General features: G+C 39.7%; 1 protein-coding gene across 3 annotated transcripts; it reads left to right on the forward strand.

Annotated features, from left to right (window-relative positions):
* Positions 1-1,085: 1,085 nt before the first annotated feature.
* On the forward strand, positions 1,086-27,327 carry TSPAN8 (tetraspanin 8). 3 transcript variants are annotated; one of them, XM_074825438.1, is made up of 10 exons: positions 1,086-1,113; positions 10,962-11,178; positions 11,671-11,859; positions 16,617-16,679; positions 19,364-19,492; positions 20,133-20,207; positions 20,315-20,422; positions 22,127-22,276; positions 24,347-24,430; positions 27,023-27,327. In XM_074825438.1, exons 3-10 carry the CDS (start codon positions 11,800-11,802, stop codon positions 27,074-27,076), a joined length of 723 nt encoding a protein of 240 aa, XP_074681539.1. In that variant the 5' UTR covers positions 1,086-1,113; positions 10,962-11,178; positions 11,671-11,799; the 3' UTR covers positions 27,077-27,327. The 3 variants fall into 3 exon arrangements, with proteins under 3 accessions (XP_074681539.1, XP_074681541.1, XP_074681540.1); XM_074825440.1 differs by having other exon boundaries at positions 11,674-11,859; XM_074825439.1 differs by lacking the exon at positions 1,086-1,113 and having other exon boundaries at positions 10,566-11,178.
* The last annotated feature ends 211 nt before the right edge of the window (positions 27,328-27,538 follow it).

Consider the following 27,538-nt stretch of genomic DNA (forward strand, 5'->3'; position numbering starts at 1 on the left):
AGAATGGGAACTTGGGCATATAATTTACTGGGATAAGTATGCACTACTGGTGTGATACAGCCAAGAAAGACAGGTCAGGGGAGCAGTTACCTGTAGAATGAGGGATGGCTGTTTTTCAGACCTTGTCTGGAACTCCATGTCTTATGTGGGGCTCCCTTATTCAGGAAAGATGATCTCAAATGAAAAAGGCACAGAGATACATGGTTAGGTTCAGCAGGGGAATGGCAAGCATCTTGAGAGGAGAAACTAGAAAAATGTGGCATCTTTTTAGCAAAGCAGTCTTTCAGTTCATAAAGGTGTTACAGAAAGAAAATAACTATTTAAGCTAAAAGACAGAGTTGTCAGAAAAGACAGAAATAAACTGTATAAATGTAAACTGGCCATGTGCAAATTCAAAACGGAAATTAGAAGAACTTTCCTAACCACTATAGCAACCGGAGTTGAGGAAGTGAAGAAAACAAACTGCTAAAATGGAAGTTGATAAAAAAAGGCATAATATAATGTCTGCAATAACAAGAGACTGGTTTATGTGACTCAGGAGTAGTCACTGAGCTCAAAGGCCAGTTTCTTAAATTAGATGTATTTTTATAGTTCATTAAATCAGCATACCTATGGCAGTGAAGGACTGTCTAGCTAAACGAGACTGGATTCATATGTTCAGGTGAGGAGAGAGCATTAAAATCATCTATTCTGAACTTTAATGTCATACAGCCCATAGAAACCCACTCATTCATTTTTGCTCCAGGCTCAATGCATCTCTTTGATCTATAGCATATCTTTTCAGAAAGGTATTCAGATTTAATTTAAATACTTCAAGTGAAGTAGAATCCACCACATTTAACAGCAACATCTATTGAAACTGCAATGCAGATGCGGTTTGAGAGAACAGCTTTTGACCTTCATGATTTTTTTTTCTTTTTTGCCATTGTTGACAGGCTTTATGAGGAAATGCATCAGATGGATCATTGTGGAAGATATTAAACTTCCTACATCTATTCTGATCTGATGAATTCCTTTTCAATAAGTCTCAGGAGGAGTTAATGGCCTGTGGTATGTTCTTTCTGCTATTGAGCCCAGTTTTGAAATCAGTGAAGTTATTCCCATTTACACCAGGTAAGAGTCTGATCCTTTATGCATTTGATTAACAGAGTTCCTGGGATGAGTAAATATTTTCTAAGTAACCCAACAGGCTGGAAAATAGCTATATATTTTATCTCCAGGTAAAGCCAGCAGACTTTGTTTTATGGTACGCTGTGTGCAGTGCACAGATAGAAAGCTCTTAGGGTAATATCTATTTCCTTTGATATTAGCTTCCTAAATCTGGCACATATTCTGAGCTAATACTTTGAATTGTCTCTATTGTCAGAAAATAGAGATAAATACTTGTTGACAACAAGCCATCTCACCTGGTTTATATACTTGGGATGGATCTCTGTCAGGTTAGAAAACTATCTTAAAATACAGACTTACCTTTTAAGTGGCTGCAATTAAGTGAAAGGAATCTTATTTATAAAGTCTGGAAAAGAAATACCCTCATGGCAGGGAATTCTGGGTGGCTGTCATAGAGTAAATTTGGAGTAGTGCAGTGGTAAGACTAAATAAACCAAAATAGCAGTGCTCAGATGCAAACAGAGGTCTGATTTCTATGTGATGGGGAGAAAGGACAGGAGAGGAAGACATTCAGATCTGGGAATAAATTTAACTCCTCATAAAGATCTATGAGCCTTAAAAACCAAGTATGGAGCTGAACCCAAGCATAACTAAATAATGATTAGATTCGTGGTTATTCTTCTCTTGCAACATTTCTGTTTGGTTGTAGTGTTTCACTGGTACCCCTTCCAGAGATCTCAGGCACCCTGGAGCATAGTCCTGTGCAACCAGCAGTGTGCGCCCTGGAGGATGCTCCCACTGTGTATGACATCTTGTGACAAGCAGTTTATTGTTTGCAGCACTGTGGTTATGCCTTATTTTTAGTAACCAAAGATTCCTTCAAGAGCAAAGTGCAATGGTGCCAAACTTAGAACTTAATCTCAGACTAATCAAAATCCTTGCCCAAATGACCTTTTTTGTGTATAGTCAGCACACTGTTAAGCATGTCTCTTATAAGGATAGTTTGAATATATTTAATATATCTGTACTATGGTGCTATGAAAAGAAAGACAATGTGTCCAAACTCTGCTCTTAGCTACAGCAGTCAGCACAGCCATCTGGAGGTCAAGTATTTTTAGAGGGCTGACTTGGATTAAAGTATGACCCCCACGCGCATGAATCATCACAAGGATTAATGAAGTGTATAAAGTGTGTGTGCTTGTTAATCTCATCTACGGACATGACAAAGGAAGAAATTTTTCACTTTGAGATAGTAAATGGTTTAGCAAAGAGAAGACACAAAGCCTAACCATATGCTGATGGGGAGCCTACAGCTTAATGGAAAAGTGTCTTTTATTATTTTAAGTTAAGAAGTGCAGTGGTGCTCAAAGGAGGCATGACATGAAAACGATCCTGTTTCACTTTTAGCCATGAAGTTTTCACTCTTCTTCCTTTTGGCATTTCTACCTCTGTTTTAAATGTTATCTATTATATAGATTCTATTTTAAATTAAAACTAGAGTTTCATCATTTGCATTGATTTTAGCTGACACTTCCTTTAAGTTCCTCTGGCTCATGCCATGGTTATAAACGTGGTTGCTCAAGATTTGGCTTTGGCTTGACCAAATACATTCACAGGGGCAAGTATTTCTCATAGCAACTTAATTTTGGCTTGAGTTGTTGCATTGGTTCTTTAACTGTAAGGTTAACAGGGGCCTCTGCCATTCCAGCTATCCACCCAAGGCAGATACTCTGAGGCAGAGTAGTTCCATAAAGATTATCTTCCCTGTCTCTGCAGAGGAGGTTTTAAAATTTTCAGTCAGATCTAAGACAAATTCTGTGCAGAACTTTGAAATCCTTCAAGGATGGTGGCAATCAGAGGCTCATCTTCAGAAGCTCATCTCTTCTGGTATTGTACTGTTTGACACAGAATGAGTCAAGGGGATCAGAGAGCAAGTGAGGAAGCACATCATGGCCTCCTGAGCTGGTCTCTAAGAACTTCAGTAGATACAAAAGCCCAGGGTTTGTTCCAGTGTGTGTCTTCTTTCTTTCTATTTTGGTAAAGGAGGGTTTTGGACACTTCTTGTAGCATTGAAGAGAATCATCTTTATGCAACAGCCAAGAGTATCCTAGCTCCATGTGCATGTTTGTTCAGAGGGAGATAATCCCAGAAAACTTGTGAAAGCTGAAGAAAGGGGAACTATTTTTACAGTAGTGGTTAACATTTGGAGCTTAGTGCTGGATGGTACTGAGATTCCTCTGAAAGCAGCTCAGCACTCTCTTCTCTGATTACAGTCTTGGGAGGCCGGCAGTCCCTCAGCATGGGCTTCTTAGCTTTTCTGAGGACCGGACTCTTTATGGCATCTTTCTTCAATGGCTTCAGTAGGAAATTAGTTTTTAGTACAAATGTGAATTGCACATGTGCAAGTTACAAATCTGGATCATTGCCAGTAGGTAAAGTCGCTAACTCTGCTATTTGGTAGTTACTATAAAGTTTTCAGTAATACTCTTCTGTTCTCTTCCTGTCCTTTCAGCTACAGAAAAAACATTTGGAAAGAAAAGAGCCTTTTTATGTATAGAGGGGCTAAATGAATAGCACTTGAGGGACAAAGATGAGTGGGAATGAAAATACGAGCTTTTTCAGCAAATGTTTATAGTCTGCAAATGATAGAATTTTCATACTCAACCTTTGTAGAAAACAGCACTCAGGGGCAGAAATGAAAGGTTTGTGTGTGAGGGGATTAAACTGAAAAAGCAATACAGCTATCTGAATCAGAAAAGACCCTAGTGTCCACAGAGTGCTGCAGAGCAGCAAAGTTTAATGTCAGTGGGATTGTGAAGGTCAGTAAGCAGATGAGGGTTGATCAAAACTCCTCTCTGGATTGTGAAAAAACTATACACATCTGGTAGAATAGTCCCAGAGGATCTCTGAGTTTCAGGGGGTTGTGAAGCCTCAGCTCACTTGCTGTGCAGTGTTATTTTGATAGCATCACTTTGTCTACAGCAATCATAGAAAAATAAAGAAGCTCCCATTCGACTTTCAGAACGTGGATGTTTTACTCCAGATGAGATTTAAGGAATTAATAACATTGAAAGCTAAAGCTTGCTTACTTATATTTGCTTTTTAATTTTTGTATGTGTTTACTTACTTTGCCAAACAGAGGTATGTCTCAGTTGAAGTGGGGATTGAGTGTCATATTATCCTGAAATAGAAGAAATACACTTGTCAAAATAAATGTCAAATCTGCATTTTTTTGAGCAAAATTTCATGACAGATGTTGTGTACTTCCCATGTATAAATTCTAAACGTAACTGGTGACCATATTGCCTGACTGTGCATATTGTGTAGAGTTTTCGTATAAGGCATTAGGAAAGCATCTTTTATGGGGAATAATATAATTATAGTTACATAACTGATGTCTATAAAATGAGAACAGAATAACCTAGTTCTCATTTTTCAAACTATAAGTATCTGATTTTTGGATCACAAAATAACTGTATACCTGTCTGGGACTCATACCATTTGGGACACTTCCCACCCATGGCTGGAGGGCAGCAGGGAAAATTCAGAAAGTGTCACATTTTTCTGGCAGGTTTATTCTTTTTCCCTTGGAAAAATTAGGGCAGGGAGGAAGGTTAGATATATAATTACTAATCTGTACTGGCAGTGACTTGCCTTATAAACTTCTTTTGATTTACATAGGCATAAACAAAATCAGAATCAAGTTCCCAGTGTTTAGACCTCAATATGAAATATGCATGTCCTTTCCCAGGAGAAACACTCCCAGATCAGTTCCCCCCCTGCTTGAAAAAGAAGGTGATATTCTAAAGAGACATCTGAAGCCTTTTGATTCTTCATTAACAAAGGCAGTTCTCTATATTTTTAAGTCATCTTTCTTCACAGCAATCCGTACTTTACAGCATAGACAGTTCAAGATATGCTGAAAATGTCAGGGGTCAAAAATACCACCTCTTATGTTAATAACAGCTCCCATACATGAGTTCTGCCTACATAATACAAACCTACAAGAATCATATTCAGTATGGGTTCTTTAACAAAGTTAAGTTTAATAATATACTTACAGGCTAGATAGTGAAACCCTTACTGACACTGATTAGCATGTTAATCCACGATGAATTCATTTTGAAACCAGCAAAATATTTTAAACCTGGAGACATATAGTTTAAATGAATCTTGACCAGGCACTGGGAAATAGGAAATCCCTGACATAAGCCCTGACATAAAAGAACAGCTTAGTTCATGAAGTACATAAATGAGCAAAAAGGATGTAAAACAGCCAAGAAAGCTAGCAGTAAATGAAAAAGTCTGGGGAAGCAGGGAAGGTGAAAAGAGAAATATGTGGATTAGGTATGTGAGTTTATTTGTACTTAAGGACTCCTTTTATTTTAATATGAGCCAAATATCAATGAAAGCTTAAAAAAATGTATTTCAGAGAGTTTTCAGATGAAAGGCTTAGAAGAAAACCAATGGTGTATGGGGAAGAGGAGGCTGCATCCTTTGGGAGGGAGAGCAGATCACAGGCAGACCTGCTGCACGAGGTTTGTTTTCTGGTGGAAGAGTTGTTGCTTTAGGGGAAGTGAGAGCGTTTGAGACACTAGACCTTGCTAAAGCAGGAACATATGAGTGATACTGGCGGCAGGCCACAGAGCGCCTGGATAGGACTTCAGCACAAAGCTGGCTGGGGATTTTCTGATGAAACTCTTTTGTCAGAACAAGAACCTTGTGTGGAGACATATCCCCATTTAAACTTGCTCCCTGGGGACAAGATTTCCAGTGCTAACCTGAAAAGTGTGATCAGAGTGAGGAGGGCATGATATACCTCTGATGAACACCTTAATGGCCAACACACTCACCTGGGCCACAGGAGTCCCCCTCTGAGTGCCTATTCTAGGATGAGGGGTATTATACATCCATGCTGTCCTTCTTCAGGCCTCATGTAGAGGGGAAAACACCAGGTTAATCCAGCTATACATTTCCCAGCCTGGAGCTGGGACTTGCATGGGACACAGCAGGATTTGCCTGCTCCTGAGAGCGTAGACATGGCTGGGACATCTAGATTTGTTTTGATGGTCAGGCCACTGCCTCTTCTGAGCTGGGTTGCTCACCAACTCATTTGTTGGGCTGTATCTTTTATATAAAGAGTTTACATTTTTATTGGCTAGAGTGCAGAGGAACTTAGTCATCATGAAAGAAGGGTTTTACATTGTTAATGACCACAGACACCTATTATTTCAAAATGAAAATAAAAGCCCCAACAGGCAAGAAATCTGTTCCCAGTATGACACTAACGGGAGCCCAGTTCACTCATATAGCCCACAGAAAACTGAGAGGTTCCAGGTCCTGCTCTGAGACACAACTTTGTTCATGCTTGTAACAGTTCAGGGTGTAGTAGGAGGGAGGAAAAGAAAGGAGAGAAGTCAGTAGCAGTATTTGGCACTGAGAGGCCGCACTGGACTGTTTTCTGTGTGGATTCTATCTTGCTCTGAAGTGGAATTGGGGTGGTGCTAGGGTCAGTGCAGTGCTGAGCTGCAATGAAACGGTGCCTCTGGGAGACTGGGCTTGCTGCTTTGGGCTGCACACCATGCTAAGGCAGCTACCCAGCTTTGGGTTGGGTCAGGGCAAAGCTAGCTCATGGCAAAAACTGTGCAGATGTGCCCACAGTGTTAAATACTAAGGCCAGATCCTAATTTTTGTTTTTTCCACTTTTTTCATCACTCTATTAGGGTAAAGAGGTCCTAAAAGGGAAACATGTTCTTCCTTTACAGCACTGTAAGAGCAGAAAGGGTCTGCTGTGAAACAGAGATGATGTCCCACTGAGGAGTCTCTTGGGTGAGAATCCATGTCATATAATTTCGGTTTCCTGGGCTCACTTTTTGGCCAGTGGAAATAAACAATCTGTTTGAGGGCACAGTTCACCTGACCTGTTTTCATGCCTACTTTGGGATAAGCTAAGTCACTCCCTAGCAGCCCCCATTCCTCTGCAGAAGCTGTGAAGGAATGCTAGACAGCTGACTCAGGCAGCCATATACCTGCCTAACACTGGTTGAAAATACTCTCATTCTTTTTCATGTGGTCAATTGCAGGATCAGCCTTGAACTCCATCACAGCTATCCAAGCCATGTGAGGCATAGAAGTTTGCAAAAAATTTATCCGCTTATAGTATTGTCGATCACAAGCCAGCAACCTAAAATCATGAAAATAGTGTAAGATTTGTGATTAAATACAATACTGCTGTCTTCTTTCTTCTACTTTTTATTCAGCCTTTGGAGTTTTCAGGTATACTTTTGTCATGCATTCCACTCTTAGCCTTTATCTCAAGGCCTAGGTGAAAGGATATTTTAAAATGAGGGCAAGGAATCTTGTAACTGTTTGACTCTGGGAGCTGAGTATAAACTCAGCAGCCATGTCAGTGCCACATATATTCCAATGCAAAATAATTCTCCATAAATAAGATCTGTTAGGACACTGTAGTATTTTGCTAAGAGTCAGACATGGGAGTATACTTCAGTTTTAAAATTGAGGTATTGCTAGCTATTATGGTACTGCAGTAAGATCTATTTGCTGAGGTTGAACCCAAGACACGAGGTGTAGTAGACTCACTGCAACCTCAGTCAGACCCAGTGTTGCAAATACCTTCAAGGACAAAAGCAGATGCTCCCATTTCCCCCTGGTTTGAAGGTGTTTTTCCTACTGTTTGGACTGCAAACATGTCTTATTTAGCAGCATTCCCCATTGAGATGAGTGCTAAAATGCTGTCAAGGCTGATGACACACAGCATTTGTTCCACCTGGCATCATGGGTGAGCAACTTATTGTGAAACCATGAAAAAGCTCTTATACTTTTCACTACTGTTTAGATAGGAGTTTAATCAGGAAATGCAGAAACTTGTATTGAGTAGAGACCTTAGGGCAACAGGTGAGGTTACAAGAGGTGAAGTATCCCTTTGGCTGAAGGATGAGTGCTGTGACAGCCCAAGATCTGTCTCTGCACAGCTTATATAGGCTGTCCCTACTGATTCAGCAGATCCAGAGATCTACTGATCTCTTTGAGGTTGCAAGCTCCATGCTGAATATAATTCTTACCTGCCTTCTCTGTTGTGCATTTATCACCACACTGAGCAGAAATTCCAATGGCAAACAAACTTTTATTATTCACTATCCACATCTCATGGTTCAAAGTGCTGCTGCTACCCAAGACAAACCAGTTTTTCAAGTCCAGACCTGAATATATGCCTGACTATACAGTGAATCATCTGATATGGGGCTTTGGTCACAGCCTGACCATGGAGAGGCACCTCACAAGGGGAAATGGAGATTGTAAAAGAAAGTGAAAGACTCAAAGTAAGGAAAGACTTGGAGGAGAAGGAAGATAAAAACATTATAAAACTAACTGTAGCTGCTTGGGAAGTGTCAAAGGGGAGATGTTTTACTCTAGGTTCATTACATTTGGCATCTTTTTCTGCCAAAATATGCCTCTCCCTCTCCAGTTTCTTGTGTGACATAGTGGGAAAAGTCAGCATGTCATCATAGCTCCCTTGTTTTAGTGGGGAGCTGTGTGTGCTGTGTCAGAGGCTCCCACCCTGCAGTGCACCCAGGCTGTGCACTGATAATCCTCCTCTTCTAATCTGTAAGGAGGAGCAGTAAGTAAGTGAGGTTTTACAACTTCCCTACTGGGAGAAGCTTTTGAGCAGTTTGTGGCACAGGCTTCATTATTGGCAGGGCATAGCTGATCATCTAGTTAGTGCAGGGGTAATGGGAGCAGTTTCACATGCAGCCAAACAGCGGCAAAATTCCTCATGCCATTGCTGTAATTCATAAGCCTCTGCAATTATCTGCATGACCTTCATACTTGTAGGTACAACTGCAAATGTAATCTGTGCCATAATTGTGGCTTTCCCCTTCTCCAAGACATATAAAAAAGCACTGTGTAGCGAGGAAATAAGAAATCATCAAATCATACAGAAGATTTAACCTGAAAATCTGTCACTTAATGGAAACTTCTTGTTTGCTTTTAATCTTAGATGACATATTTTTACTTTGGATACCATTAAATATAGATATGAAACATGTAGGAATTGTAGCAAATTCAGATACTGAGTTTCTATTCAGCAGCCATATTTAGCATGTTGGAAACCCACTAGGAAATGTATTTAACTCTGACATAATTTTCTATTTGCCATTTTAGAAAAGGAGCATCTATCAGGTCCTAGGAAAGACTATTTTTGCTTTTTCTGAAGAGATCAGTAAACATATAAAATGCAGATAGAATCTTCAGGGTTTAGGAAGAACTGAGATCTTACCAGAACTCGCTTGTGGTTAATGGTCAATAGGCGTATTTAAAAAAACCAAAAAGTTAAAAAGATAATCCCAGAAGTTCTGGCAGATTTCTTCAACATCCACAGCCACAAGAATAAAATTCTAATGAGAACAGGTTTCAGATCTATATCATATCTATCTTCAGCTGTTTAAATTTCCTAGACTGAATGAGAAACTCAGCTGTGCTGGTCTTATGCCTCCTGAGGATGGAGGCTGGGGAAGGGTTCAGAGATGCTTTGGAGCTCTCTGCCCCCTGGGGTCCTCCAGCAGCCCAGGACCGCCTACCACTTCGGGAGTCACTCTGGGGCATTGCTGGTGCAGACCCCTACCTGCCCCAAACCCAAGAGCGCTGTGAAGGAAAGCAGGGAGGCAAAGAGGGAACAGACCTCTTGTATGTGAAAGGTCCTTGCACACTGGCCTTTTTTGAAGGGCCAGTGCATGAATGCCCACACTTGTTTCCTATATTATTACTGCCCTAGCACAGTTTCCCTCCGATATCTCTGACTGAATGCCTGGGCTAAGCTTTTCACAGGTAACAGTGCTACAGCTCAAGCCTTCTTTAATGAGTATCTACTCATTATAACTGTGTAGTTTTTGTTACAAAATACTGTTTCTGTGCTCTACTTAGTTCACTGCAATTGCGTGGTCTGATTGCAGACTTATCTCTTCAAATCCTGTGTCATCTGTGATTCTCTTATTACCCTTCATGGTCCTTTTCATACAATTTTATATGGCCCTTTAAACTTTTCTCATGATTCATTTGTGGTTATGGCATCCTTCCATAAAGACACCCACATTTCTCAACTTACTTATTTGTTGAGTGCTTTAGATCTAAACCATACCACACAGTTGTTTCTCCCAATCCTTACAAAATCTGTATTTCATGAGTGCAATTATTTTTAGGAACATTCTCAGATTCAGGGTGGATATTGTGAAATAAGCTAGTCAGACAGCCGATATCCTAGAGTTAGGAAAGAGCATTACTCCAGAAAGGAGCTCAGAAAGTCAAAGGCAGATGTAGAGCCACTCATAAAAATGGGAATGGCTGTGTCTGTTTAAATCTAATTAGTGAAAGTGAATGGAAAGATCACAACATCACACCTTCATTAAAAGCTGGTTTAGAGGGCAGCAAGAGGAAGTTGTTCTCAACGTAGTGCAGATTTTTTTTTCTTTGTGAATCCTACAAAAGCTGTGCTCTAAGTTACATCTTTTTGTCACCATCTACAGGTGTGTTATATACTAACACAATTTTTTTTTTTCAATACAGACATCAGAATTGAAGAATGGGAACTGACAGTGAAGACTGGAAAATGAGCTTGGGCCAAGGGGGGCTTCATAAATCAGTTCAGTCCAGCATGTCCTTAATCTCTCACATTTAAATCCTTTGTGCTCACCTGCAAAATCTTCTTTTTTCTATGACAAACTCAGGGGAACCTGTGTCTGACCCTCATCCTTCCAAGGACTGCTATACAGGGCTTCTCCAGAAAATGGGCTGATAGAAAAACCAGAGCAATGATACCTTTATTTTTCCCTCAGGTTTCCTAGTTTGAGGAGCAGAAAAGAAAACAAACAAGACATAAAACAATACTAACGAAACAGGTTTATTGCCTTGTCTTCTGGGACGAATCTAGCTCCTGTTGCTGAGAGTTATCCTGCATCTGACGCCAGAACTGTGATTGCTGTGCTGGGGTTCACAACACTTTTGGAAACGTTTTGTGCACAACAGTGCTCAGGTTCCTGGGGTCCTGAATTGGTAAGGAAGAGAAAAAAGATCTGAGGTAGACACCGAGAGGGAGAAAATGGAGGCAGATTCTTTACCCTTCCTCAGTTGGGTAACACAGACCCATCCCTTTATGCCAGTTGAACTTCTGGAGTGGGAGGGTGAACACAACTTAATGACTGTTGGCAATGATCAGTGGGCAATAAATGAGTAAACCCTGTAACTTAAAAGCATTAAGAAATGTAATCATTTCCACCTCTTAAAAGCAGGTCTGTAAAATATTTTTATGCTTGCTTCCCTTTCTCTTGAAACTATGACTTTTGCTGCATTATCTATTTACTTTCGAGGTGTAGGACAGGACTAACAGGACTGTAGAAAAGTACAAATCACAAAGACGCAATAAGAGTCTGGAGACTCAATGATAACACCTGGTAGTGCTTCCCCAATGCTCTGGTTAATATTTACCTGTGGTATAGGTACTATTTAAATAATTGTCGATGCCTTGGTCACAATTTTTACTTTCAGTAGCGGAGCACGGTGTATTTGACGTGGTTTGAGAGGTTTTCTGAAGACACAGGAACAACTTTTATATCAAGGTCAAACTCTTAGGAAAGCTTCTTCTGCAGTGCTCATTTTTCTCTCAGCTTGTTGAAAATGGCGGGTGTAAGTGGCTGCATGAAGTACTCCATGTTCATCTTCAATTTCTTATTTTGGGTAAGTTGGTGTTTAAATTGTTACTAGTGATGCATGGAATGTGTTCAACATTATCTGAACGCTGTAGTTGAAGGAATTGTAAAGAAAATAAAGCATAAGTGGAACCAGAGTATGATTCTAAATCAGAGAGGGGAGAGTGTGTTTAACTTTTGCCCTTCCCTTTGTCTTTTTCCTTCAAAATAGCTTTCCCTCCACATTCAAAGGTAGACCAGCCATGAATCTGTCTTCCTGCCTGTATTGAGCAGGGGACATCACTCATTTCAGTCAGAAGATAATAACTCTCCATAATGCATTGTTCTCTTGCTTTTATTGTCTGCTGTTTGCATCCAAACGGCATAATCCTGAAAATGTAGTTGCAACAGAAGATACAGAAAATTCACTTGTATTTTTAGCCTCCTAATTGATAAATGGTTTTCATATCCTTCTTTGTGGTTCTTTGCTTTACATTCAGTGTCATAATTAGTTTCTGATGGTGGACAGTAAATGTAAAGTAGTATGGGCTGGCAGTACTAGCAGATACAGCACAGGGCAGCAGACAGGTTTCTGGGTGTGGTTTGAACTGTGTTTGTCTATTCATCACATATCAGCTGGTTTGCAAGAATTTCAAGTCCTGGAAGCTCTGTAAAGGTTTGAGTTAAAGAACATTTGTCTCATGGTTCAACATGTCAGCTTTCCCAACAGAGACTTGTCAGGTTCACCGGAGGTTCACTGAAACCAGAAGCAGAACTACTAGCCACATTATGGGCTTTGCCTTAAGGGATTTTTTTAAGTGAAAAGGTGATACCATTCAAAAGGGACCACAAACAGTAGCCCTGGAAAATTTGTGGCTAGCCAAAATGAGAAGAATTAGCAAAATTCTTTGATCACTTCTGGACCTCACAAAGAAATTCCTAGCAGGCCAGTGACGGTCTTCTTCCTCCACTTCCATCAAGGCAAATTGAACATATTTGACATCTGTGTTGAAGTTTTTCTGCAATGATACTTTAAAGAGTCCATAAGTTTCTGACTTGGAATTCCTGAGCCTAGGAAGTTTTTCCTGTTCACATTCATCTGTATTTACTGTAAGCTAAAACATAGGCAAACATCTCAGACTAGCATTAGAAAAGCTGCAGACTACTTCTGGAACGAACATGTGAATAATGCCCCATGCCTAAGCCTCCAATGACAGCATGGGTTTCCTAGCAAAAACCACAGGATACCATCCTGGGGGAGTCTTGAAAGCTCAGGAAATAATCAGGCATGAAACAAACTTCCCAAACCTATCTTTATGCCAAAGGTAGGAAAATCCATACTCTATTCTGGGGAAGAATATGCTGAGAGCATTTGCTGTGCATGTGACTGCCTGAATGGGACAGAGGAGGACAGGAATGCAGCTGTAGCTACTTATTTTAAAGGAAGGGATTTAGCACTACCAAGATAGGGAAGAACAAACATGGTGAAACACGGAACCAACAGAGTATAATGAAGCTGAATTCTTTGATTCACATTCCTGTCTCTAATTCCTGGAAATCATGAAATTACTGTAGTAAAGTACAGGGAACAGTGATGTCTTTACAGCCACTGGTCCCACAGCTGTTCTCTCTGGTGCACAAGGCAGTTGGCAAGTGGAAAATTAAACTTGGTTTAAAATAGTGGAAAATGAAGGTGACCTCAACCTTAACTAAATAAGAGCAACGGCTGCATATTTACCTGGTGTCCTTTCATTTTAAGCCCTTTGCAATCTCTCTGGGGAGAGAGCCCCCCTGTTAGGGGACTCAGGAGTGGGCTTTTCAGCCTTCTGATGCCTTTTTCTAAGCAGCTTATAGCACTAAGTATGTTAACCCTGGAATAGTCTAAGCTAGCTCTGCAAAGTAGCTCTGGCTTCACTACATGACATGTGCCTCCTGGGAATCTACAGCCCCATGAGCCCCATGATGGGGTCCAGTGTGTCCGTAGAGTTTTTTATCCTCCCAGTTCGGTGAAAGAAAGCTGAGCATGCGGGTTTAAAGGCCTATACTTTGGACCTGAGTGCCTATATGGAGATTTTAATAGTCCTTAAGTTAATCCTTAAGTCAGTTTTGTACATTAAACCTGACTGTAGGTCAGATTTTTCCTCCTTCCCTTCTTCAGAGTTTGCAGGATATTCAGTTTCACCTAATGCCCTCATTCTGTCAGCTTCTGCTACTCCACATCATACAAAACTGTAGAATTACCATTTTTTGCACTAAATACCGATGTCTGATCCTAGTTTGAGGCAACCCGATTAGTGATAGAGCAATCTTTTATCAGTTGTTGATACCAGACTTGCAGTCCCGTCTACAAACGAAGTGGCCCTTCACCATACCTTACATCTGAACATCTTGATCCCTGGAAGTAGCAACACAAACTTAGCAGGTATGCTGAGCCATAGACCGCATTCTCTGTAGGACCTTCCTAGCACTGTTAATTTCAGGTATCTTGAGGAAGTATTCCAGTCAAATGTTTTCCTGAACAGAAGCAACCTTATAGAAAGCTCCTCTTGATACCCTTAAAATGATTGCTTCATAAGTGTGTGCCAGTGAAGGGAATTGTCCATAGGCTTGGTATTCCCATGTCTGAGAAGTACGGAGTCTTGATATACTGCTGGTCCAGAGTCACAGCAGGCTCATCTGAGGTGATACTAATTTAACTAGGCTATATTTCTTCGTCACACCAAGACTGAAGGGCTCAAGAAGGACCTATTGAATTTGAAGGACCACAGTCCTGCTTCTGGTCAGTTTGTAAGACTGCGATGAGGTCACTGATTCTTGGTCAAGGGTTGAAGCAAAACTATGACAGCCATCTAGTTTTGGGAAAATGGGTGACGACCTTTTCAAAGAAGCTCTTTTTATTCAATTGGAAAATACCAGTCCATTAAAAATGAAATTTCCTGAAATGAAAATTTATTTAGTGGAAACTTTATTTTAAGAAAACTTAATAATTAGAATGGAGTATTCCAGCAAATTTGAAATGTTTGGCTTAGACTCTTTGGGAACAGACCATTTTGATTTGTTATTTCAAAACTTTTCTTTGTGTGTTCTTGTACACTTTGTATATTATGAAAATAAACAGAAACAAAACATTAAGATTTTACTGAAATGGAGCATATTTTTATCAGCCTAAACCAACTCTATTTTTATAACTAAAATATATACACCTTACTAAAATTTTTGTTTTATAAATTATTTTGCTTTTTTGAATAGAGAAAGTAAATATTGTAGCATTCTCATCTGATTGGTAAGTTCCTGTACATTCAGCTATAGTTACTTCTACTACTGTGCTGTATTTTTATGGGAGGTCCTATGTAACAAATAAGGCAGTGGGCCAAATTCTGATTGGATTTGTAGCAATAGCTGCTTCAGTGGAAATTTTCACTTTAGCGAGCCCATGTTGTCTGGTGCATAGCCACATGGCTCACATAGTGCTGCTGAACAAGACCCAGATATAAAGTCATATGATATCATCAGTTTCTAAGCAGATTCAGTGGGATTCAGAAGATTTCAGTGGGGACTTCTAGTTAAATTTGATAACATGATATAGCTGTCATCAATTGTACAACTTTCCTTTTCACGTTTAAAATGTACTTATAGGAGCTTTACTTAGAGCAGGAAAAAGTGTGGTACTCATGTCTGAGTGCTGGCTCTGTTCCATATTAAATAATCTGCTAAAGTCGTTATGGTCTTTGATGCTGAATATTATATGAAACCTTTTGTGGGGAAAATATTTTTAAAGAAAAATTATCTAAAACATGTAAAAATAGCTCTTTTAATTTTAAAAGGTTACGAATAGTCCCAGTCTTCATGGGAAGCTCATAAGCACATTTCAGGGCCATTTATGTCTTGAGTATTAATGACATAGAGGAAGATAGTTCTGAATCTCTCTATTCTGGTCCTCAGTGATCTCTCTTTCCTACTAGTCATCTCAGTAGGCACAATCCTTACACCTGATTAGCCTCTTAATTATCTAACTCCAACACTTAATAAAGAGAAATTCTATATAAGAATCTTCATGGACAAGGTTAGGAATAGAGTGACTGGTGCATGGTGGAATGGTACCTCAAAGATCAATGAAACAGGAGCACAACTAGTGATTCCCTGAATGTGTCTGCCCTCACTTTGACATCTTAAAGCAAGTAATCCCAGTCTAACTTTCAGTTGTACATGACTGACTATGGTTTTTTTCTGTAAAAATTTAATGGAAATAATAACTATAGGTATTTTATAGGAGGAATATTCTAAGGACTGTTGATGGCCAGATATTGTTGCAATAGAAACAGTAGAAAGACTTTCTTTGAACTTTTCCAGATAGTTTTACCATAGAGAATATGTCTCTAAATATGTATCCTGAATAATTCTAGAAACAACATTTATGCAAAGATGCCTTATCAAATCTCATGTGTTTCCATTATACAAGAAACAATGTTCTTTAGAGTCATGTTATATACATACAATAGCAATTTATATTCCTCTCGCATCTGACAGAATTTCTGTGTGCTTCCCAACCACATGTATAAATCATCAAGGAAATGCAGAGTCCTCTGAGGTAGAAACATCAGGGATTTGGTGCATAACTGAAGATTTAACTACCCTTATGAAGTTTCCTGGATATGAATCAATATTCTACGCTCCAGCAATTCATGTTTCTTTCACTTTGCCAAACAAATGATTTCAGAATTTTGGCCAGCATCTGGTGCAATTTGGATGCTGAAAGTTGATCTAAAATTGCTGATCTTTCTAAATATTCTTTATTTTCTCCTGCAGGTGTGTGGTTCTGTTATTTTGGGAGTCTCCATATGGATACGTGTTAGCAAAAATGCCCAGCAGGTAAATATACGCAATCATACCAGAACCATGTAAAATGTGGAAGCCACTGCATGCACTTTAATTCTCCATCTTCATTTCCACAAATGTGTTATGTTTTTGTTGATGTGGTTTGTGTGGGTAAAGATTAATGCATTTTATGATGTTTAAGATTAAAAAAGGTGGTGCAGGTAGTCAAATAAAGTGATTGACATAAGCACAGACGTGACTACAGGAAGTGTCTTTTAGGTTCTTGCAGATGCAAACTGATTTCTGTTGGAAAACGTGCCTCTCTCCCCTCTAATGAAAACCAATGATGATTTTGTTCCTGATTTCAGTGTTAGAGAGAATAATGAGAAGCCATGCAGCTCCTAGACTTCTCAATGTCTTTCCCTATTAGAATAGTATAGTCGTACGTATTCCTAGGGTTACTTCTGTATGTTTGTAGGGAATATTTTTTGCCTTTCTCACTATCATCAGTAATACAATCGTTATTTCCCCAGTAACTGCAACTTTGAAAGGGAGCAAGGATTTTTCCCTTCTATTTTCAGTGGCTCCTTAAAAACACCTTATCCTTCCTTTCCCCCTCATATTTATAAAGAAAGAGTTTTAAGAGACCCAAAAATCTTTATTTAGGATTAAAATGTCCTAACAGCCCTCCTGGAGGGAAGAAGAAAGTCCTTGAGTTCCCCTTGTGGATTTTATCTGGATTATTAAATTACTTCAGGCTTTATGACTTTCCTTTTCTGCAAAGCTAGGGAAAATACAATTTTGAGGAGCCCTTGATCTTGCAGACATGCAGCAGAGGTTGGTCCTGTTGGTGCAAAGGCCCTTTGGCCCTGTGGGCCCTGGCATCCTTTTGGTCCCAGTGGCACTGGCCTCTGACTCGCAGCATGTTTTCAGCCATCCTTGAGTGAAGCTGATTTCACAGCTCGTAGATGCTTCTCTGAAAGGCACTGTGCTATCCTCATATGTTGGTGCTTTGTTATATTATCAGGAAGAGCAATCTAAGGTTTGAGCAGTATATTTCTTCTTGTGAATTTGGGCCATAGAAATGTAAATTAATTTGAAAATTTAATTTGCATACTTCTATTTCCAAAGAGGCTTTCTGACCATAGAAATTAAAAAATGGACAGGTGTGACATGGAAGCATTTTTTTCAGCTTTCAGACTGAGCCTTTAGTATAGATCAAGTTGCAAACCTTCAAATCACTTCTCTGCTGTTCTACCGCCGTCCGTCAGTTAGGAACAATAATTTTTAAGTCAGTATTTTCCCATCTGGAAACAAAAAGATGGTGGAGATAAGAAGATAGCTTTATATATTTCCTGCCATTTGGCTGATGATACTGTTTCCCTTAGCCAGTCCCAGGTGTCTCATGTCTGGTGGAGGGTGGATGCAAGAGAACTCAGTTCATGATGATGTTGTGCCATGGAGTAAATTAGGTTATGGTGGAGAGCTCTGCTGTTCTCTGCTGTGGAAGAGGAAGAATGACAACTTTCCCTCCTCAGTCAACATTTCACAAGAAATCATTGCCATTACTTTCTAGTTGACCATCTCTAGTTTGATGGCTCAGATGGTACAGTGGGGCTTGGAAAACCATAACCACTCTTATCCTTTCTTGGTTTTTTGAGATTTCTTATTCAGAAAAGCATACTTAAGTGTGTCCCAAACTGGTTTCTTGAAGTGACACTTAGTACTCCCCAAAAACTGTGAATTAAGAGTAGGGACCAAAATTGAAAGCATTTTCTTACATTTTTGCCTCTAGGCAGGCAAAGTTCCCATTCAAAACCAATGTATGTTTTGCCTGAGTAATAATTGAACAGACCATAAGGATTTGGCTGTAGATGAATAGAGCTTTCTAAGAATAAATAACAAGAGGTTTAGTCCAACTTGGAAGGGGAAAGAACAACACATTCTTCAAATTATACTTGTCTATATACCTTTGCAATTTCCATCAGAAGATAAATGTGACAACTTCCAGATATTTTTGCTAATCTTGGCATCAGCCACACTGGAAAATATTCTTTGAACATTTTTTCTCTATTTTGGCCTTTGGCCTTAGTCAGTCCTGTGGGAACTGAATAATTTTATATTTAATGATATTGAGGTATATGAATTGTTTAGTTGAATGTCCCACACATCAAAATACAGTCCTCATCTCTGAGGGTAATATTAGAGATCATGCCTAAAAAAGAGAATACGAAAGCTGCATTGGAAAATACATCTTTGGATTGGAAAATATTTCTCTAATATATCCAGCATCGCTCTGAGAAGTGTTCTCTCAGGAACAGCCAAAGACTATGCTTCTGGCCTTCTAATGACAAACAGAGGTTTTGTTTCTTTAACATTTGGTTAATGTAGGAGAGATTTTGAGATAATCAGTTTTGCTACTTCCAGTAAAAAGCAAAGATTCATCAACTGAAAACTAACTGAAAGCCACTTTAAAGACAAGAGCTCTTTATTTACTCTGCAAAGTTGACTTTCTTCTTGTGCAGAGACAAAGACTGTGAAAAACCAGGCTCTACTGAGCTCCCCAACAAAACGTTTAAGAAGGGGCCATTAGAGGTTTGTTTATGGATCAGAATTTCTCTGTGGTTGCTAATCAGTATATTTATCAGTTATGAAGTAATTCTCTTGTTTTGGGGGATACAGATGTTTTTAGGAGGAGCTTCTTGTAGCTGAAAGATTTTTTTCCCTTCTCTTTTCAGGAGCTGGAGATAGACAGCAGACTGTTTGCAGGGGTTGATATGCTGATAGCCGTGGGTTCCATCATTATGGTCCTTGGGTTTCTGGGGTGCTGTGGTGCCATAAAGGAGAGCCGGTGCATGCTGCTGTTGGTAGGAAAGAGAAACATTTGGCTACCTTTAAGAGGCCACAGCTACATTTGATGGATAAGGTCTTTGCAAATGGTATCAAATGAGGATGGGGGCCTTTTTGTTTAACTAAATGCTTGATTATGATCACTTGTTTTCATTGCTTACCTTGTTCTTGAGCCCCTTCTGAATTCTAGTGCAGAAAAAATGATGGGTGGTCTCATCAACAAGAAGACAGGGTGCAGAGAGCCCTGAGCATGTCACTAGCTTTTTTTCCATCCAACCATTGCCAAGGTTCCCTCCACCAGTCCTTCCCCACTACCTACCCCATTTGATTTAATAAATTCCCAGTTGTTCCCTTTACTGGTCATCCTAGAATGTCCTCTCTGTTCTCCTGCCCAACACTTCTCACCTACACACTGCCCATCATGCCACTGCTCTGGTGTGCACCTTATTTTGATCACCAGCTGAGCACACCCTGTCTCAAGCACCCCTTTTTCTCATCACCAAAGAAGGAATAACTGGAGCAGCTCTGACTGGAACTTCAGTTCATTCTACCTACATGGTTATTCAAGCACATGAAATCTTAACATTCACTTAGAAGAAATTATATCATCTTGGTCAAAAGTACTATAGTTTTCTCCACCTTTTTTTTTCTTCCTAGTTTTTTATTGGACTGCTTCTGATCCTGATCCTTCAGGTCACAGGAGGTATTTTAGGAGCAGTGTACAGATCTCAGGTACAGTATTATTCTGCGTTCTCACTGATGTCTTCTCAGAGTTCTGTTTCTACCCTGAAAACTAATAAAATCTACCCTGAAAACTAATAAAATATTTGGACTTGCAGATTGAAACATCCCTTAACAAGACTCTCCTGAAGAGTGTGAATTCATTGCAAAGCTCTACAGAAGAATCTAAAGTGTTTCAAGAGAAGTTCCAGAAGTTTGAGAGAATGGTAATTAAAATGTAACAAAGGGCAGGGGCTGTTGCTATCTGTTCCATCTCTAGCATTTGTCTGTGCTTCATTTTGTGGCTACTCTGCCATAGATTTGAATTTCATTCCCTGGAGATGGGGAAGGGTCTGACTTAAATGCAAGTTAAAGCACTACACAAGGACTTTCTGCTCTCTTGCTATGACATGGGCTCCCTGTGATGATTTCTTTGTGCAATAGTGTTTACAAAAGCAATGGAGCAAGGACACAAAACATGCAAGTGAGACTGAGAGTTAGCTAAGCTCTTTCATGAGAAGGCTGCCTGCTTCTTTGTTACAGCTTTCCCTTTTGAAGGGACATTGCTCCTTCACTGTATTGCAATTAAGAACTATCCAGTACTCTTAAGGTAATACCACCCCAGAGATAAGGAAAACTTCAGGAGTGTATTTCATCTGGAATATCCTATTGCTATGAAGTCATTCAATGTCGTGTGAGAAGGGGAAGAAAATATGATAAAAGGAAGGTTTGTTTTCATTGTTCTTATACCTATCCTGGCTTCCCCCACCTGCAGGACCCCAGAAGGTGGACACTTAGAGCCGGCTTGCGCCTGGCTATCACACAGAGAAGACCCTTGAATCTCACTGACATAACTGAATCTCACTGATATCATTGATGCCCCTCCCACTTGTACCTGTGTCTATACATTGACAGAGTGCCTGCTGTTAATTTTTTTTTTTTATCCCTAATTGGTGATGACTTTGATGGGTAGGCTTAAAGAATTCCTGTATCTTTAAAGGCTGCTGGTGTGAAGGAAAAGGAAGCAAGAAACAATATTTGGGTGGCTTATATTACTTCCATTTCTCCTTCCCCATTCCACTTCAGCCCTGTCCTCTGCTTCTGAGCCAGCTTATTTCTTCTGATATAATAAGCAGCTCCCTGGAGAGATGATTGAAGGGTGAGCAAAATGAAAAATCCCGTAATTACTGTATTAATTTTTAAATAGACCAGGATTGCTTTATTATGTCCCACGGCCTTTGCTTTTATACAAAATTATGTGAACATTTCCAGCTGTTTTTTAAAAGGGGGAGGACCTCAAACCCAAGTCTGCACCCCTGAGCTTTAGTGGCTTGAGTAAAGTGGAACATGAAGTGAAACTGCACCTGGTTTAGGTTTCACAAACCCCAAATGGAGCCCTAACCTCCTCAGTCCATTTCTAATTTAAAGGGCTAACCATCATTCAAGATGGTTATTTTTCTAGATTTCAGAGTTTTATGTGCCTGAATTTTACATTTTCAGCCTGGCTTTTCAAGATGTGAAATGTGGATGTTACTGGAGCTATTACTTACCTTCTGAAAGTATAATCTGCAGAAAGAAGACTTGATTCTCAAAAATACTATACCCAGCATTGCTCCATGTTCCAGTTCCATTCTGATACTGACAGTTACTAGCTTTACAGTATGTTAATGTTTTTTGAGCATATACTGAAAATCTTGTCTTTTTTTCTTTTTTTTCTTTTTTTTTTCATTTTTAAATTTGTGCACTTACATTCTTATAACTGGTATGGAATTGTAAAGGGTGTTTGAGACATGCCAATTTGGGACAACTTCCACATGGGAAAAGATGAAAGGAAATTTCTCCTTCATTGTTCCCCTCAACTCCCTTGCCTACTCTTCTTGAACTGCAAATCACCACTTTTTTCTCATTCACCATTTCCTCCTTTCTTGCAGTACCAGTGCTGTGGTTTGCTGAAAGGACCTGCAGACTGGGGAAAAAACTTTAATACTCCTCTTGGTAGCAATAAAATCTGTGAGTGTGACGTAGAAAACCCATCAGCAGACCTCTGCACCTCCTTTGAAGGCAGACTCATTTATAAAACGGTAAGAAAGATATAATGTTCCACTCTTCTTTCCAAAAAGAGGTTTTAACCCAAGGTGTCTTTGGTGACTGGCATAGTCAGCAGTTCTGTATCTTTCCAAAAAGGCGAAGTTTTGCCTTCTCTTCGTTAGCCAGAATTGCACCTGTGCCATCTGTTATGAAATTACTGTGCATACCTGAAATATGCTGCTGCTTCCTCTTCCTGGGATGCTTCTATTTTAGCTGTGCAATGTAGTACCCTTAGGACCTCAGCAGTCTGTATGGTTACTGTGGGTGAAAACTACTATGGCTTTGGGGTCAGGGTATGCCTCTGGGTCAGAGCAGCGCATCAGCCACCCTTTGGTTCTCATTTCTCCCTCAGGAGGTTACGTTCCCACCCAGGCTCCTTCTGGTGGTAGACATGTTGACTCAGAGGCTTTCAAAGGGATAAGGGATATTGAAAAATGAACACATTAAACGTAATACTTTTGGGGTTTCATAGTCCTTTAATAAAAAAACCCACACTCATTTGCAGGATCTGCTGGAAAGAAACCTTACATGTTGTAGGCTTCATGGCAGCATACTCAAAGTTTGATTTTCTACAGCTACAGCCTTTTGAAATGTATGTGGCAGTTAATATAATAATAAGGCAAAAATTTTTGATGACAGGCAACAAGAAAGCATACTCAAAAATTGGTAGGTGGGCAGCAGAGATCTCAATTAATTTCAAGGTTTATCTGACTCATATGGAAATTTGGAGTCTATGCATACAAAGAAAAATATGAAAAAGAAGTGGAAAACTAGCACAAAATAGTTGCATTTTTAGAAAGCTGGTGGTACAAAGTTTGCCAATCTGCACCTAGCACAAGGCAGATTTTAGCAAATGTCCACCCTGGTTGTATACTTTTCTAAATACACAGCTCCTTAGCCAGGTCCTGCCTGAACACTAATTTCCTCCCTGTGTAGTCCCACAGAAGCAAATACTGTTTTAAAGCAAGGGAACAGTCTGGTTAAGTAGAGGATGCCAGAACCCAATCTGGAAATAAGATGTATACAAAGAGGCTGTTTTGGCCACATTTTAATGTCTTTTTGGCCTCAGGCAAACCCTCAAAGGACACATGAGAAGCCATCAGTGAAATTACTGCAGGTGCAAGATATCACTCACATGAACACATAGATTTCATGGTGGTGTTAGATGCTAGTAAAGACATTCAACTCTTATGATCCAGGAAAAAAGATTTGAAATTCAGTGCAGTTCTGAGTCAGCTTAAATGAGAGTCTGTTTAGAAGGACTAGAAGGAGAAGACCCATGTGTTTATTGTGAAGGAGGAAATATGGTGAAATATAACTATTTTGGGGAGGAAGGCAGTTGTAGTGTTTGGAACACTACTGTAGTTTTGATGGATTTAAGCCATACTTGGCTTTCTCCACAGTTTGCAAAAGGACTATTGTCAATGCCTGGAGAAGATGTAGTCATTATAAGACCAGATGTATGGGTTTATTAAAAGGGAGAGTAGCTCTGCATAGAACTTCATATATGATCACTCTCTTCCTCCCAGCCCCAGCCCAAGACCACAAAACATTTGTCAAAATTAATTTTTAAACTAGGTTTTATATCCAGATACTGTTAATTGAGCCCAATTCCAATAATAAGCTTTGAAGTTTCAAATCCAAAGATCAGATTAATGCAAAACTGAAGTTCTGTTTCAGATTTGGTCATGGCTGCATTGGCTGTTTCCTAGCAGCAAATGATTATCAAGTGAAAGTAAGAATAAATGCTTTCCTTGTCACCTGAAAATCATGCAAACATTACACATTACAGCTATATGTCTTCATCTGAAATGGCACCCTTTTATGGTCAGCTAAATTCATCTTCGTCTTTGGGAAGACCAGATATCTTTCTCAGAGCACAACGTACGTATAGCTTTATGTTTGTTAGAAACAAGCCAGAGTAAATTCAAATAGCCTTTCTTTAACACAGAGAGAAAGAGGAAGAGAGAGAGTGTGAGAGGAGTTATTTTAGAGGATGCATTCCTAATCTCTTTAGGATAATATTGCTTACCTATAATTAATAATTTTGTCTTATTTTTCAGCCTTGCGGAGATGTGATTATCAAATACCTTAAAGACCACCTGCTCATAATTATGGGGATTGCCTTTGGACTGGCTGTTATTGAGGTACCAGTATACACTATTAAAATATTTAGTAGCTGACAAGCAATCTGTTCTACTTAGAAATACACTGGGAATGGGATTAAAACACCTGGCTTGCTCAATTAATAGACAAGGGAAAACCACCTCTCACCTTAGCTATAATCTTTCTGTTATTTCATATAAACAGTATATGGCTGCCGAGTTGCGAACTTCAGGTGGGATCAGACCACCCTGCTGCCTGTATGAGTGTATCACATGGGACTTTTTCTGCAAACATTTGACAGTCCTGGAGCCAGGCTGTGCTTTGACAGTAAGCCCTGTGGACAGAGGGGTGTGTGGATACCCAGGCTGAGGAAGACAGAAGGCAGAACAGCCTGTCTTTTCCTCCTCTTTCCTTTATTTGCTTGAGGAAAAAGTCATAAGAAAACTTAGCCCCTAAACTGCATATTCTTATCACGAAGAAATTATGGTACAAAATTGTTGTTCTGAGGCATAACTTAGCCATCAAGATGGTGCATAAATGTGCCTGAGTGCACACCTGTGCTGCTCCATATGTTCCTGTGTGTAGAAAAACCCAAGTATGTGAGCTCTTTATTTTAATTTCTTCATCATGCACTGAAGAATAACATGCAAAATTTTCTCTGAAGAGAGGAGGAAAAACAGTGAGGTTATCCAGTCAGCTACTTGATGAACGATAGGCTTTGATTAGGAGAAAATGTCAAAGAAACGGGGGATTTCATCATGTTGCTTTCATTGGTCATTTTCTTTCTTTCCACTATTCCTCTGTGGTTTCCCTCCTCCCCTGCCCCCCGCCAATGGATATTTGAGGGAAAAGCAGAAATGACGAAGATTGCTGTGCAGAGTTCAGTTTGTTATTCCAACTGAAAACTTCTTAACATCATTGGCAGAGGATTTCTCCTCGTGGTAGAAGAGTGGGCAAGAGCCCCAACTCAAAAATACATTTCCAGGAAAATAATAGTAAGGAGCACTGGGAAGAGTTATGCAGCTGCAACACTGGGAGAGGACAGGCCACTAACTTCTTACTTGGCATAGGCTTCATGTTACTTAAGGTGCTTTATGTGGGGGGTCAGGTCTCTTGCCTATATGTAGGCTTTGGGGGGGGGAAAATAGGTGTAATAATACACCAATATTAAAAGGCCTTTAAAAATATAATAGAAGTGTAAAATTGCATCTGTATCCCAAAGGTAAGTTACAAATCACTTTGCTCTAGTTACTGCAGTTACATGAGCTGTAACCTTTAGTTCATTGGCCATCATTCCTCCCTGTTCTCCAGTTGGCATTTTCTGTGGTGGCTGTCTCTCCCAATCAAAAAAGGATTAGAAAAAAACAGGAATAAACAATATGAGCCTCAGCTGGTACAAATTGTCAACGGACAATTTACACTTGATAAACATTTAGCCTTTCCAAAGATATTAATATATTGACTTCTCAAGTAATTGCAAATCAAAGGCCACATGCTTAACCATCTCTCTGCTCTGGAAAATCCCAGATAAAAAGAAGTGGACAAGGAAAAGTGCTCTTCCCTAATGCTCCTGCCTCTGCCTCCTCCATTATGTTACTTGTGGTCTGTTAATGGTTTCAGCTCATCCTATTAATGGAAATGATACTGAGAAGAAGGGCCTAGTTTCACTTGGGCACAAGTGACAATGCGGGTATGGTATGCCAGGGACATCCTGTCAGCTTATGCCAGCTGCGAGTTCATCCCCTTCTCTTAGCTGTACCCCTGTGTTCTGTATCCTCACTACTGTCTATTCCTTAAATAAATGAAGCACCCTGGTGTTCATAGTTTCATAAGTGTCAATTGGATACTTTCCACTTTTGTGAAACACCTTCACAGACTGGTTAATTTCAAACCCAGAAGAAAGCTTTCTGAACTTCTTATCTTGCCAGCTGTCTGTCACAGGTTGTGGAATTTCACCCAGTAATTCTACTACAGAAGATCACCCTACTGAATTTTATATTTCAAGCAACAGCTTCTGTAGTGGACTCAGTGTTTCAATCCCAAATCTATTACTGCTGAAAATAAAGTATTTGTTGCATGATCATTTGCCACTCAAAACAGTGAGGCATGTGTATAGATGTAGGCCTGTATACATATACATATGTATGCCTTTACACATATATATACATAAAAGAGAGTGAGAGTGGAAAAGAAGGGAGATTTCAAAGGGAAACAACCCTTAGAACATGCAATGAAATCAGAAAGTTCTTCCAACTTAGAAAATAAAAGACTGAATTTTTGTCCAGACTTCTTGAACTTCTCAGTATTTCCTGCTCCATTGCAGCTAACAACTGCATTTTAAACCCCCAGAGTTACAGAGTTCCCCATCCCCAGAGGCAATCCATCTTTTAAACAAATGAAAGTTTTCCATCATGTCTGCAGTCTTACCTGTGGTACATACTGATTTCATTAAAATGGCTATATTCTAGTGTCATGTTCTTTAAGAATTACATTGGAAAAGATCTTCTGCATAGCAGATTTAGCCTGCATGTAAATCCAAGACATTTGCAAACAAAATGTTCCCACTGTGTATCAGTTGTATCCTGGGATTTCCAGGACTGCCAAGTAATACCAGAAATGTCTTTGTTTTCCAGATTCTCGGTTTGGGGTTTTCTATGAGCCTCTACTGCCAGATCCAGAGAAAATGAAACTGTGGAAGTGTCAGAACAATGTCACCAGCCAAATCAAAACCTTTGTAGATAGAAGGATATTTGGCTTGGCACATTCAGATAAATACATGCATGTCCCAGGCAGCTGTTCTGATGAAAACGGCAGCCCTTGTGCACACAGATGCTTCACAATTTGCAAAATGACCTCCTTACACTTCATAAGATTTAATGATGTGAATGTGAATTTTTATTTGAAATAAACATCTTTGTTTATGTTTCTGAGGAGTTTATTTTGTCTGAAGGAGCATTTAAGTCATGTTGAGATTCCCATTTCACCATATAGTGTGTCCACGCTGGTGTTATGCCACCCGTAGCAGTCACTGTAAACAGCTGCAAACGATCTTGCAGTGTCTGACTGGTCTGGGGAATCATATGCCCCTGTGCAGCTTTGCTTGTGGGGCAAGATGTTTTCATTTTGAGTATCTCAGATCAGTGTGACAC

Source organism: Strix aluco, chromosome 5, assembly GCF_031877795.1.
Source record: "Strix aluco isolate bStrAlu1 chromosome 5, bStrAlu1.hap1, whole genome shotgun sequence".
In the NCBI taxonomy this organism is placed as follows: domain Eukaryota; kingdom Metazoa; phylum Chordata; class Aves; order Strigiformes; family Strigidae; genus Strix; species Strix aluco.

Excerpts from the sequence above, each read along its gene's own strand:
- TSPAN8 (XM_074825438.1), top strand. The coding sequence starts at position 11,800 with ATGGCGGGTGTAAGTGGCTGCATGAAGTACTCCATGTTCATCTTCAAT. Across the intron at positions 19,493-20,132 it reads GCCGGTGCATGCTGCTGTTG|TTTTTTATTGGACTGCTTCT; the intron begins GTAGGAAAGAGA and ends TTTTCTTCCTAG. Across the intron at positions 20,208-20,314 it reads GAGCAGTGTACAGATCTCAG|ATTGAAACATCCCTTAACAA; the intron begins GTACAGTATTAT and ends TTGGACTTGCAG.